Below are 14,404 nucleotides of genomic sequence, written 5' to 3'. Positions count from 1 at the left end.
AGGGAGTCGGGGAGCTGGTTGTTTGGACGTGGTGTTTGGGTAGTGACGGGGTGGCGTTTGGGCTTCGTAGGTTTGTCTGGTTTTCCAATGAGGAAGACGACGCCTCAATAGTAGGTAAAAAAATGGGCGTCCCTTAGGGTTTTTCTTCTTCTTCTTTTTTGAAGAAGAAGATGAATAGTTCCCTCCCCCAAAATTTCGAAAGTCTCCCCCCTTTCTGTTGGCTTTTTCCCGTGTTTTGTAACACAATGCCCATAAAAATGAGCCCCACGCGTGGTGGGGTTCAAGGCATATGTTCCCCACGCGTGGTGGGGTTCCCCACGTGTCCTGGACACGGTTTATTATGGGCTAGGTCCGAAAATTAGGCCTAAAACCGGGTAGTTTAAACCCGAATATTATTCTTTTGCCCGGACCCGAGAAATAGGAACACGTTGCTTAACTAGTCCTATGTAAGCAAAATAACTACCGAAAATAAGACTAGTATTTAAACAAAACTATATCTTTATTTTAAATATTTTTTCAAGATTTAAAATAGCTACAAAATATTAATGAAACTATTTTTTGTAATTTTCGTTTTAAATATTAAGATAAAATATGAGGTAATATTTTTGTATTTTTCAAAGTTAAAATGACTATAAAACCTTAATAGAACTATATTTTATTTATTTATTTTTTTTTGTAATTTTCGAAATTATATAAAGTACAAAAATAAAGTGCAATTTTTTGTATTTTTCAAGTTTATGAGAGATACATAAACTAAAATTTATATATATATTTTTTGAATTTTTTTCTTTTTGCAACGAAATAAAGTAAAAATAGTTAAAATAGCTATACTGGACCCAATTTCACATATTCATGCTAAAAATGTGAAAATTCTCGGGGAGGGTCAAAAATCACGTGCTTACAATTAGCATATTGATGGGTTATTTCAGCTACGGGAAAGGAACATAAGCGGTAATTCGAGCAAAGTAATTGTTAAATGTGTGCTATGGTTGACCTTATTGTCTTATGTTCAGACTTGGGGAAGGATTCAGGAATTATGCCTTGTATAGATGCGGGTTTCAAGGGAAGTGATTCTGTCGAGTGCTTCGCTGAGAGGGTATTAATGTGCTAGAATATTCATGGAGTTGATTATATTCGGGGCCAAATCAGAGCGGGTGGCTCTCAACAACGGTCCTAGTGGATTCAAAGGGTAAAGAGTGGTGCCTAATGATTTCTAGCCTATAGGTACTGTTAAGAATCAAGCTTGTGTAGCAGCTTATGAGAAGAGGCCCAGAATGTTCTATGATGTTTTACTTGCATCGTAGCATTTGGGAGGTATGAAATGGTTCGTGGGATTTGAGACAGCATGGTCTCGTGATTCAAGGTCACTCAGGATGAGTGCGGATGGAGTGTGTTATGTGTTGAATGGAGTTATTGTTATTTCTAAGGCAATCAAGGATAAATTGGGAGAAGATAGATTGGCTAGTGATAGTTGAATTGGCATATTGGTGGTAGTGATCAATTCCTTCGCGTAATCAAGTTATGTGAATGATTTGTGATGGTACGTACGAGGCTTGTTGGCCGCCGTAATTGATGTTACTCAGAGGTATTCTACTGTTATGGCCTGTTATGTGCAGGCGGATCCCGGAATGGCCATAGTGGCTTAGGCCACTACTTGGAGATTTGCATATTCTACGGTTATGAGAATTCACCTGAGTGTTGTTATGGTTCTCCTGAAGTGAGTTAAGTAAAAAGTTTTTACATGATAAAGTATTAATCTATTAGTGGTATGGAATTTGAAGTGAGGATCAATGTTGCAGTTCGGTGATGACGAGGATGTCACGAGCTCGGATGAGCAGGAAAGAAGTTTCGATTTTTAAAGTAAGTTGATATTGTTTTCAGCGTCACCTGACATTAGTGTTTTGTGAAAAGGGCTTTGCCTCCTGGCTAAGGATTCTTGATCGCTTTTCAGCGTTAGTGCAGCCGGTGGTTTGGATGTACAGACATGTTATCTGTTACAGAAGGTTGTGGGAGTGTGCCCCTCGGGAAGGTTGTATAAGTGTGGCGTATAGTCACTTGATTGATTGAAGAGTTAGACCAAGTATGAAGATTGTGGTGATGTCGTTACATTGAGAATTGATGCTTGGAGGGCACTCGGTTTATTGGATTGTGGACTGTGGAGGATTACCCCGGTTATGATGGTTGTTCTTATGTGTTATGAGAAAAAAGGGAGTTATTATGGACCTTTGAAAGGTTATTAGCCTAGTTAAGTGCGATCAGAATCAGCTTGAGGTCGGTGGATGAATTTAAATGTGAATATGGGCCTTATATCAGGCCGAATGTGTTCATTTCAGCATAGCGCTCCTTATGGAGGAGTATTCAGACATGGGGTGTTATTTCGTCGTCGGTTATTTCATGTAATGCTATATTGTGTTGTGTGAGTTGTGAACGGCTTGATAATTTTCTTATGTATTGAGGTTCCGCGTAGCGATGGTGATATATGAGCAGGATGGCTCTTTAGCTTCAGAACATATATCGCACATTAGTTGTGCATGAGTTTTGTAGCCTATGGCACTATATGTCTCCCCAAGGATGGTATTATGCACTTAGGCGTACGATGATTTCCTTAGTTCTGCAAGGTTCTAGCTGGTTCGTACGATGATTTCGGACTTGGGCGTATGCCCGGATCGGGTTTTGGAAGACCAGGGAACGTTTTGGCGCCTATTGTGGAAGTTAGCATTATGAAGAAATTTCATAAGTTTGGGTTGAAGTGCATTTTAGGGTTATCAATGTCCGTTTGGGATTCCGAGTCTGCGAATAGCTCCGTATGGTGATTCTGGAGTTGGGAGCGCGATCGAAAGTGAATTCGGAGGTTCGTAGGTCATTTTGAAGTTATTTGGCTAAAGATAGAAATTTGAAGGTTTTTGAGAAGTTTGATCGATAGTTTGACTTTTTGATATCGGGGTTGGATTCCAATTTCGAAAGATGGTGCAGGTCCGTAATGTCGAATATGACTTATATGCAAAATTTGGGGTCAATAGGACGTGATTTGACGGGTTTCGGCATCGAATGTAGAAGTTTGAAATTTCAAAGTTCATAAAGTTTGGATTGGAGTACGATTCATGATTTCTACTTTGTTTGAAGTGATTTGAGGCCTCGAGCGAGTTCGTATCATGTTTTGGGACATGTTGGTATAATTGGTTGAAGTCTCGAGGGTCTCGGGTGGATTTCGGAAGGCTAACGGATCGATTTCGGAAATTTGAAGCTGCTAAAAATCTGCTTCTTTTTCTGCTGCAGCTGCTGTTTTGGTCAACAATGGTGCAATCGAGAAGGTTATTTTAGAAGCTTATATCTCGAAATCTATAAGGAATCTAAAAATTTACAAAACATAAAAGTTGTTGCCCTTGCATTCTCGTTTCCCGAAAGTTAAACCATTCATGATTTGGGCATTTTATCAAAAGTTATGATCGATTGAAGATGGCTGGTGGAGCAGTTTCGATAGAATTTTCTGATGCATGGAGCCGAATTTAGAAGCTCATATCTTGGAATATATAAAGAGTTATATGGTGTACAACCTATCAAATGAAAGATCTTTGAGTCTAGTTTCAAAATCTTCAAACTGTTTGTCATTTGGATATTTTCACAAGCAGTTATGGGAATTATAACATATGGACGATTTTGGAGAGCTCAAGTAGGGATTTTCACCAAGCAACACTAGGTAAATGATTTCTTCCTATTTTTGAGTTAAATATGTGATCTTACATGGATTTAAACATGGAAAATTAGTATAAATTTGGGGTTTTTGGGGAAGACCTAGAATTTGGAATTTTACCTTGAATTTGAGCATGAAAATTTGAGCAAATTGTATATTTGAGTTAGTAAAGCTATGGGTAGAATTTATCTTCGAGAAATTTCGGAATCCGGGCACGTGGGCCCAAGGGCATTTTGGTCAACTTTTCGAGCGGAGTTGGGAACTTATATAATTTGAATTGTTACAAGTATTAGAGTAAATTTTTATTGATCTGCCCGTTGTTTGAATAGTTTTGGGGCTTTGTGCATCAACTGGAGTCGTTGGAAGGGCTTGGAAGCCGGTTATTGAAATTTTGGAGTGAGGTGAGTCTCCTTTCTAACCTTGTAAGAGGGAATTGTCCCCATATGTGAAACAATTGGTTATGTGCTCCTATTTGTAGGGGATACGTATGCACGAGGTGACGAGAGTCCGTGCGTAGTTACTAATATGTGTAAGTCTGGGTAGTCTAGGACCCAAAAGCATACTACACTTGGAATATCTGAAATCTTGTTGGCAGTTGAATTGCTTAAATCCTATCGAATTGGTAAATGAATTTCTAAAAGAATAAAACTTCATTTTCTTAAATCATTAAAAAAAGAATTGACTTTTATTTGGATAAATGTTCCCCGATAAATTCTTAATTGGTTGTTTGAGCATGTATTTCTATGTGTACCTGCGTCGCATGTATGATTCGCGAGCAGGATAATTGTTTATTTAAATTTGACCGTGTCGCATGTATGATTCGCGAGCGGGGTAATAGATGCATCTATGGTTCGCGTCGTTCGACCCTCTGCAGTGCACATTTTACATTTATGTTAGATCGGGTCGTACGACCTCGGCATGATTTGCGCATGCTTGTATTGCTTGCCTTGAGAGTTATTGATATTGATATTTGCTCTTCCCGACTTGAGATAATTGTTAATTAATGGATTATGTATCCGGAGACTTTTAATAAAAAGGAACTCTTACATGTTTCGTGACTTATTTGAATTTACTGTTGTTCTTAATAAATCCGTGATTCATCGCATTAATAACATTACTATTAGACTACTAGCAAGTGTCGAAGTCGACCTCTCGTCTCTACTTCTTCGAGATTAGACGGGATACTCATTATGTACACGTTGTTTTCGTACTCATACTATACTTGTTGTGCATTTTTGTTGCACGGGTTCATATGTGGCTAGTGGCTTAGTGGCTTAGCGGCATGGTTGATATGGAGACTTAGGTGAGCTGCAATTATCGAGACGACCCGCAGCCAGCAGAGTCTCCTTCAGCGTATTGTACTGTATTTTCATTTCAGTCCACTTGTATTCCGGACAGTTACTGTATTTTATGTCATTCCCTAGTAAATGCTCATGCACTTGTGACACCGGGTTCTGGGATGATTATGGTGTATCTTGTATTAATTGCTTAACATTCATATTCGATTTGAAACGATTATCTTTTACTGGTAAAATTGAAGGAAAATCATAGTTTTCAAAATTATTAAAACGAGAATTTAATTAAGTATTTTGGTTGGCTTGCCTGACAGTGGTGTTCGGCGCCATCACGATCCTTAGTGGATTTTGGGTTGTGACATATAAATAAGATACAAAATATACAAAAGACATATTGTATAAAATTTGTATTTAAGTTATATGTTATTATAGTTCTATTTAACTGGGTGTGAAAGTTGTAGATAAATTGTATAATATATAATTAATTGTATAAAATTTGTTTTTACTATATATAAATCAGATACAAAGTATACATAAGACATATTGTATAAAATATGTATTTAAGTGGTATAACATTGTAGTTGTATATAACTGGGTAGAAATAATGTATGAATATTGCAGATAAGTTGTAAACACAAGCAGTATAACATTTGTGTAGAGAGTACATTGTGTACAAACAGTGAATGTATTATCATTAAACGATTTATTTTTTCATACAAATCATTTTGGGAGGGTTATTGATTGGAAATTAGTATTGAGTTGGGAAGTCTCGAGGGGGATTTTTGTTGATCTTTCATATTAATTAGCAGTACGGAGAGTGTATTAAGCATTATTTCTTTCTATTTCAGATTTGATATTTTGAAGTACCTGTTAGAAATTTGAAGCATAAAAAATTATGACGATTACCAGAATTTTTACCTACAATGCTGAAAAATTAAATTATGATGATTTTAAAAAAAAAAATTAATGAGCTAACTGTAAAATTCTGGTGGGACTTCTTCTTCAAACTTTTGTTACCAGGGTCAAAAAATCAATAATGACAACATAATTTCTTATTTCTGTCATTCTCCCCAGCATGAATTGGTTCTCTGATTTTGTTCATACCACCATACTGGACATCATGGAATATCTACGGTTCATCTTTTATCATCTTCTTTTATTGGTCGTAGAAATAAGGAGACTTGGATAAGTAGGTATACTGGTTAAAATTTAAGAAATGGGATTTTTTTCTTGGATCAAACAAAGTCATGCAGGTAGCACTTGGGGAGAGAAAAGGGGAGAGAAGAGGGTAGAGAGGAGAGAAAAAAGGAAAATGGTGTAATTAAATCCCTTGATTGAAGGCCCTAATAATGGATTGAGAGCCTTTTAAGGTGGAATGCATATAATTTGTAAACAAAACTTGTTTATGCTAGGTAATTAGTTAAACATGAACATTAAGGGTAATAAAATTTCAAATAGTGTACAGGAATGAAAAAATCCTTTTTCGAAGTGGAATTCACCCAAATTAATTAGCTCTTTCTTTAATTGTATTAATGTGTATTACAAACATTATCTCCTTTTTATTATTACTTTTTTTCTTTACCTTTCTCTTTTCTTTCTTCTTTTTTCTTTTCTTCTCTTTTTTTTCCTTTTTCTTTCTCTCATATCCAATTTTCTCCATCGTCGATGCCTTCTCCATTTCCGTCACTGATTTCACGTGATTTTATTCCTAAAAATCAAGCCTACACCATCAAAACCATCCAAGCGAGAAGGTTCTGGTTCTTCTGAAAAGAAGGAAATGAAAATTGTCGGAGAAATTTTTTCAGTAGTGTTAATTTGGTGAAGGTAGGATATGGTTATTCAGATTTTGAAGGTGTTGTTCACCGTGGAGTAGGGCTGTGCATAATTTGGTAAATACCGAATTACCGTAACGAAATCAAAAATTTTGGTATTTGGTATTCGATATTTTGGTATTCAGTATGGTATTTGGTTTAGTTTTAAAAAAATGATATTAGGTATAGTATTTGGTATTTTAAATTAAAATATCGAAATACCGATACCATACCGAAATATATATTATATTGCACAATCACATATTATTAATTATAACATAAATATAAAAAATCTAAAATTTTGCTTTCTTTTATTCTCTAAGTTCATCAAGTAACTCTAAGCAAGTAACAAGACATTTCTAATGATCAGATTTATTTCTTTATGTACATTTTTTTCTCTCTCGATTGATATTTACTGGTTTTGGATAAAACTTTTGTCAACAAACGTTTTTAGTTTTGCACTTTTAAGTATTTTAATTAAGAATATTACATTCTATGACTCTACGCACAAGTTAGTATTCAAACCGAATAAATCGAAGCTATCGAACCGAATAAACCAGAACTGAAAGGAGAAAAACAGAACCGTACTGAATTTAATTAGGTACGATATTGGTATAGCATTTTAAGAAACCGAATACCGAAAATACTGAACCGAAATATTTAAATATTGTACTGTACCGACCGACAAACACCCTACCGTAGAGCTTCAGATCTGAAGGGAACAAAACCTTCAAAATTTGAATAACTATATCCTACCTTCACCCAATTAACACCACCGAAAAAATTTCTCGGAGAATATTCATCTCCTTCGGGTCAAAAGAACTTGTGGGGTTTGTGATAGTAAAATTAGCAAGAATTTATGAGTTTTGTCAAGTTGAATTGGTGATGAAAATGGAAAAGGTATCAGCAATGGAGGAACTCGGATATGGGGAAAAAAAGGAAAAAAAAAAGGAAGAAAGAAAAAGAGAAAGGTAAAGAAAAAAAAAGTACTAATAAAAAGGAAAGAGTATTTGTAATATATTTTAGTACACTTAACGAAAGATCTAATTAATTTGGGTGGATTCCGTTTCAAAAAGTGCATATATGGACCAACTATGCGACGGTAAAGGCATATATGGGCTAAAGTAACGGAGGGCAAATGTGATCAATTTCGTATAGTACAAGGGTATATTTGGACCTTTTCTGTTAAAATATTACTAAAAATTAGTAGAACAAGGGATCAGTGAAACTTCTCAAAACCATACAAGTTTTTTTTCCTACTTTAATAGTCTCCTTATGACATGTAAATCACGAATTCAAGCCGTGAAAATAGTTATTAATGCTTGTATTAGAATAAGCAGTTCATATCATTACTCCTTCGGGTGCCACTTTTCCATGGACCATGCGTGAGACCGGAGGGACGGTCATTCCATTCTTTTTTATCTATCTTTAGAAGGAGGGTGAGGGGACTAAGCAGTCTTTCCATTCGAGTCATCTCCAAGTCATCATCGAGAGGGGAATTCTTCTTTATTTGCTCTTTCTTATGGTGCAAACACATTCTCGGATCAGCCTGATGACAATTCTTTAATAAGCTTTATGTCAGCACAAATTTGAATTAGTCGTAACAGTAACTTTTTAATACGAATGCATAAAGGAAAAAAAGTAGGATAATGTGGAGGAACGCGTGAAAGGATAGGATGAGTTAAAGCGGGTATAAGCATAATGCCAAATAAAGCACAGTACTTAAAGTGGTACGAAGCACGACATAGTTCAAAATTATATTACCCTCTCGTCTTAGACCTACATATATATCATAGCATAGCACTCAGTTTGTTTTGCTTTTAGTTAATATTCTACGCAATAAGACGACTTTTTCTTAAACTAATAATTGAGAGATTGACTAGTACGTACTACATGTCACTCTCATTGTCATATAGGTAATAGGCCGTACCCCTACGTATGAATGAAGGTCTTAAAAGTCTTGGTCTCACGTCTGCAAATTAAATCATGCTTTAATAATTTTACACAATTCCATGGAATCACGTATATATCCATAGACTTTCTGCAATTGCAACTTCCTTTGGTCCTTCATTCTAATTCGTAAAATATCAACCTCACCGACAGATATCTTTTCTTTTCCATGTTATATACTACTATAAAGTTCCAATAGTAAATTTTTTGTGCTATGGGTTAATTTTTAAATAGGGAACATGGTCAGGGAAAATAATTCATCCCAATTTATTTAGAACTATCGTTATCATTGTTGTTATATGGGTTACCTGATAGACGGCTTAAGATTTTGAGTCGGTCGGTTTGAATGAAAGTACTAACGATGCTATATGTCCCTTAACGAAAATAGGTACAAATTTGTGTAGATGTATGTTATTTTAAAATTTTGTGCAGATAATAGGTAAAAATTTGAGGTGTAGGTACCTCGGAAACAGTTTTTCTATCTTTACAAGGTAAAAGTAAAGTTTGCGTACACATTCTACCACAGATTTCACTTGTGGGATTAAACTGAAATTGTTGTTGTTATATGTTATTTAAAAATTTCAACTATAAATAGACTTCGGACAGACAATCACTTAGGCTCTTGCTATAGTAAATCTTTACTTTGATTAGTAAAGATTGTTCCTCAAGTGAAGAATACCCTTTAGGGAAGTTAATTAAGACTGGTGAAGATGTTCTGTTCCTGTTTAACCAATTTAAAGGCAATAAGTTTTTGGCCGAGTCTATTTTTTCCTTCCTATATATTGAAACGCGGACTCTTCCCTTAATCAGAGGTCTCGGGTTCAAGCCCAAGGTATGGATTTTTTTTTAGTAGGGAGTGCTTCCTCCCGAATGGGACCGTACGCGACGCGAATTCAAATATAGTCGGGCTCCAATGCGGATACAAAACACCACGTGAAAAAAAAAAAAAAAAAAAAAAAAAAAAAAAGCTGACTCATATAGGGAAATAAATAGAAACTAGCTATGTGAAAAAGGTCACTTTAATGGTGTTATAAGAGAATAGAAAAACCTTGAAACTTAGGAGTAGACAGAATATCAAACCAAAAGGAGATTTTGCTTGTTTACACTGGGAGAAAAAAGAAAAATAAAACCATATCTTTTTTTTTCCTCTTAGAAAATCTTATTTTATTAATCTTCTTCTAGAGGTAATAAGAAGTACTCCCTCCGAGTTTATGTGAACTCATTTCTTTATGGTCCGTTCCAAAAAGAATGACTTCTTTCTAAATTTGGAAATAATTTAACTTAAACTTATAATTCTAACCTTAATGTGAATCTTTTATAACCACACAAATACTCTGGGCCCTTTTTTGATTTGTTTAGAACCACAAATTCCAAAAGTCTTCATTTTTTCTTAAACTTCGTGCTTAGTCAAACAAGTTCACATGAATTGGAACGGAGGGAGGGAGTACAGGTTAAAGAACATGTCGCCCAATGAAAGGAAAACTTTGTGATAGGAATCTATAAAACATAGAAAAACATATTGTAATTAGGCTGTGATATTCAAAGTCGACTGGAAGACAAATGGTATAAAGAATTAGAAGGAAAAAGTCAAGCTGACACTCAAATATCGCTGGCAGTCGGCTATAATCTATAGACTATAGTATAATTATATGCTTTGGTCTATGGAATAAATACTTAAAAGAGATTTTGGTACTTAAAACTAAGAAGAAGAAAGTTTCTGAAATCAAAACACATGCCACCTATAAATGCTCTCCTCCTCCTTTGTTTATTCACTACCGAATGCCTAGAAAAATATTCAAGGCTAAGCTAGCGTTTGACCATAGATTTTTAAATTTGTTTTGAAAAATTTAATTTGGGTGAAATTTGGTTTGAAGATGAAAATGTTTGAACATACGTTTTCAAAACATACTTCTCAAATTTATTTTGAAAAAAAATATATATTATTTGTGTTTGTAAATATTTTGGCCAAAAACCAGCAATGAGCTCGTTTTGGGATTTGGAACTTGGGATTTTGCCAAAATATAGGCAAATAAAATCCAAGTTTATTTTGTCAAAATCTATGGCCAAACATGTCCTAAATTCTCTAATTTGAATTTGGTATGATTTTTGGCAGTACCCCAACTCCTTGTTGTCATAAATTCTAACTCAAATTAATAAAAGGGAATTTGAGTATAAGTTTTATTTAGTGATGGTATAAATATTAATAGTACTTATATAAGTTATGTTCACTATATAATATTTTTACATTATCAGGCAAAATAAACTTACAATGACACGTAACTCTTCGTATCAAATGTGATATTATAACTTGATAAATAGAGAAAAAACTGCTATAATCAGCTACTAAGTTATAAGAATAGTGTGATTTTATATTTATAAACCATTGTATATAAGTAATTCTACGTATATAATTAGATCGATGTACTTAAAAAGTGATTATATGTACGTCTTAACATAACTGTACATTAATAACATAGGAAAGAGATTGATTAATTTACTGTGATCGGTCAAATTGCATCAAATGTAATTAATTTTCTAACGCAGATAGATGTTGTAAATTAAATTAGATTATATGTATGTGAACCTCGGATTAAAATCCTCATTCAAATACTTTTGGAAGAAAGAATCATGAATTGCACTTTATTTAGGTTCTCAAATACCCATCCATCGAATTTATTACGCTAAGTATACATTAACATACAAAAAAAGGCCATCAACTATGATTAAGACACCTTAGTACCTAAGTAATCCTTTTCAAAATGTGAACAGAATTGGGGGAAAGCAAAGTCTGCAATTAATAACCCTCAAAACTTGAAATATACCTTTTCATTTCTCTTCTCTTTGGTATTTGGGAAGTCAGATCAGGGATGTAATAAGGAGTAAGAAGTACTTATTTATACTGAGATTTCGAATTCGAGTCTTTAGATACGCTTGAGAGAAATGTGTTTACGTAAATTCATACTTTTTTTTTCCAAATCATGTATAATAATGTTATATTTCTTCAAAATTAATTAAATATATGTATATGTACCCATGCGCAAAGATTCTTATGGTATAATTATTATTGGGTGCACCTTTATAAGTGAAATTGACAGGGTCAAATCTCACTCCGAACAGTCTTGTTTTCAGTATAGAGTACAAATATATACGAAAATTACTAAAATTTCAACAAAAATATAGTTTTGAGCTTATAATTGCAAAAATGTAGTGGATTCATAATAAGAAACTAAAGTTAAATCCGTCAATTATAAATTCTAGATGCACCTCTTTACAACCGTGCACCTACCCTCTTAAGATCATGGATCCGCATATGGAGTCGTGCACCTACCCTCTTAAGATCATGGATCCGCATATGGAGTCCTGGATATAGAGTTGCATTTCTTAGATAGTGTTTTAACCTCAGTGTGGAACTTTTCCGCATGAATATGAATTTAATCGAATCCCAATGTGAGTAGTGGACGTCGGAGTGAAAAACCAAAAATCAAAAAAAAATTGAGAAGTCATCGAAAGTAATAAACAGGAACTTCATAATATTCGTAATTTGAACTTAAAAAAAGCAGTATAGAATAAGGAACCAAAACTTTTAACTCTTCTCCTGTACAATATTGAGCTGAAAATATACATACATCATTCAGGAAAAATTCTCCAGTAAAATGTAAAAATAAAACAAGAAATAGTAAATTTATTAGTAGGAGAAAAATGAATTTAAATCCTCCCTATTATATTTGAATTTTTGGATCTTAAAAACCATCATCCTCTGTTTTTCTCCAAACAAGAACAGAGCTCTTCATCATCTTCCCCAAACTCTATACACTTGCAGCCATTTTTATTCCATTTAAACTTTTCTGAACTCAAAATCTTTTGAAACCCATTTTCAAGAATCAAATGAAAATGGAGGTTTTAACAGATCATAAGGAGCCCAAAGAGCATCTAAAGGACAAGGCCGATTAGCATCAAGTCTAGCCCATGGTTTCCCTTTTCCACTCCAATGCAATAAACTTACTGGACCAGGATGTAAATCTCTACAAAGCCCACGAAAATTATCTCCACCTAACCCATGTTGATTCCACCGGTGATCCACCGGAGCTATATTTCCGGCGAATACAAGTAAAAACGGCGGCAATGAACCCAACTCATAAATTCTCATTCTTTTTTGTAATTCCATCCATTCTTCAATTTTATTCGTGTAATCTCCTTTTCTCCATCGATCGAGATCAATTACCATTACTCCCGTGTTAAAATAACAAGCTTTTCGATCCGCAAATGTTAAAGAAAGTGATGGGTTTGACCAAAAAGTTGGTGTAAAATATGAAGTGAAATTTGCGTTACAATATTCTGGGGCGGCGAGGATTTTGTTTTCGCCTAATGGAGTTGCGGCTAATTTTGCAATGTCATCAACTAAGACCAAATCGGAATCCAAGTACACAACTTTCTTAACACAAGTTGGTAAAATATTGGCTAAGTAACTTCTTGCGTAGTTTAAAGGACAATCAAGAGCTGAACGTATTGAGGTTGAAATAAGTCCGGCAACATAGGAGTCGTCAAATTGATAGACTTGGAATTTAAGGTAAGGGAAAGACGCGAGGATGGTGGCGCGTAGGAGTGACGCGTTTGCGGAAGCGGAAGTGACGAAGTGAAAGATTGTGTTTTGTGGGCAAGATGAGTGTTGAAGAATGGAAAGTATAGCTGCCATTGAGCCACGTATATAGGCAGAATCAAGTGTCATAGCTACATGAACAGCTTTATCAGAACATATTAGGTTGTGGGTATTTTCAATGGAAGGACATTCAGGGGAGTTATAGAATTCAGGGGCTTCTCTGAACTGTTGTGGGATTTTTGTAACGACGGCATTGCGGATTCTGACGGCGGCGGTGGCGGTGGCGGTGGTAGTGGTTGTGGAAGAAATGATGAACAAAGAAAGGAAAAAAAGAGGTAAGAGTTGGCGTTCTGACTTCATGTGGGGGAGTGATGTTTAGATTTGGAAATGAGAAGAGGGAGTGGATTTATTTGATTGGGTTTTAGTCCCTCAGATTTGGTGTTTGGTGGGGGAGGGAGGGTAAGGGGGGGAGGAGGGTGGAGGGGATGGAGATAGTTTGAATTTGAAGGTATGGACACGGTTTTGGTAAGTGACAAAGAAATGTACTAAAGAGAAAAGGGAGGGTTTGAGACAAAGACAGATGTAAAATTGTAAATGCAAAAGAGTTTAACTTACGTTGAATGCTATAATAAGTTGTTTGCACTATCACGGTAAATTAACTTATAATATGTTGTTTACATGTGCAATAAATCTTTTATACTATAAAGTTAATTGAACAATAATAATGGTAACTTTTAATAACAAGTTTATTATGGTAATATGAAAGCATTAGCCTAATATAATCGGTTAAATCGACATTAAAAGGGTAAATGTTCTTATACTATCAATGCTTATAACTTTAATCCAATGTGAAAAGTTCAAATTATATACACTAACTAACAATGCATATTGTTTTTAGTTAAGTTGACCTACAAGAACAAACAATATTTTAATACTAATAAGGTAACTTGATTTAATCGGCTAAATCACACTAATACTATAATTATATATGCATATAACTTCAACTTCAATATGAAAAAGTTTATGTATTTAAAATAAAATAAATTTTACATTACCGACT

At 34.6% G+C, this 14,404-nt stretch overlaps 1 protein-coding gene across 1 annotated transcript; it reads right to left on the bottom strand.

Annotated features, from left to right (window-relative positions):
- Nucleotides 1-12,328: 12,328 nt before the first annotated feature.
- Nucleotides 12,329-13,739, bottom strand: LOC107771849 (putative galacturonosyltransferase-like 1). Its single transcript, XM_016591304.2, has one exon. It carries the CDS (start codon nt 13,702-13,704, stop codon nt 12,622-12,624), a length of 1,083 nt encoding a protein of 360 aa, XP_016446790.1. The 5' UTR covers nt 13,705-13,739; the 3' UTR covers nt 12,329-12,621.
- Nucleotides 13,740-14,404: the final 665 nt, after the last annotated feature.

Source organism: Nicotiana tabacum, chromosome 16 (genome assembly GCF_000715075.1).
Source record: "Nicotiana tabacum cultivar K326 chromosome 16, ASM71507v2, whole genome shotgun sequence".
In the NCBI taxonomy this organism is placed as follows: Eukaryota; Viridiplantae; Streptophyta; class Magnoliopsida; order Solanales; family Solanaceae; genus Nicotiana; species Nicotiana tabacum.
Note: the sequence above shows the minus strand (reverse complement) of the source record. Positions and strands in the feature narration are given on the sequence as shown.

Coding starts and splice junctions, on each gene's coding strand:
- LOC107771849 (XM_016591304.2), bottom strand. CDS start 13,704: ATGAAGTCAGAACGCCAACTCTTACCTCTTTTTTTCCTTTCTTTGTTC.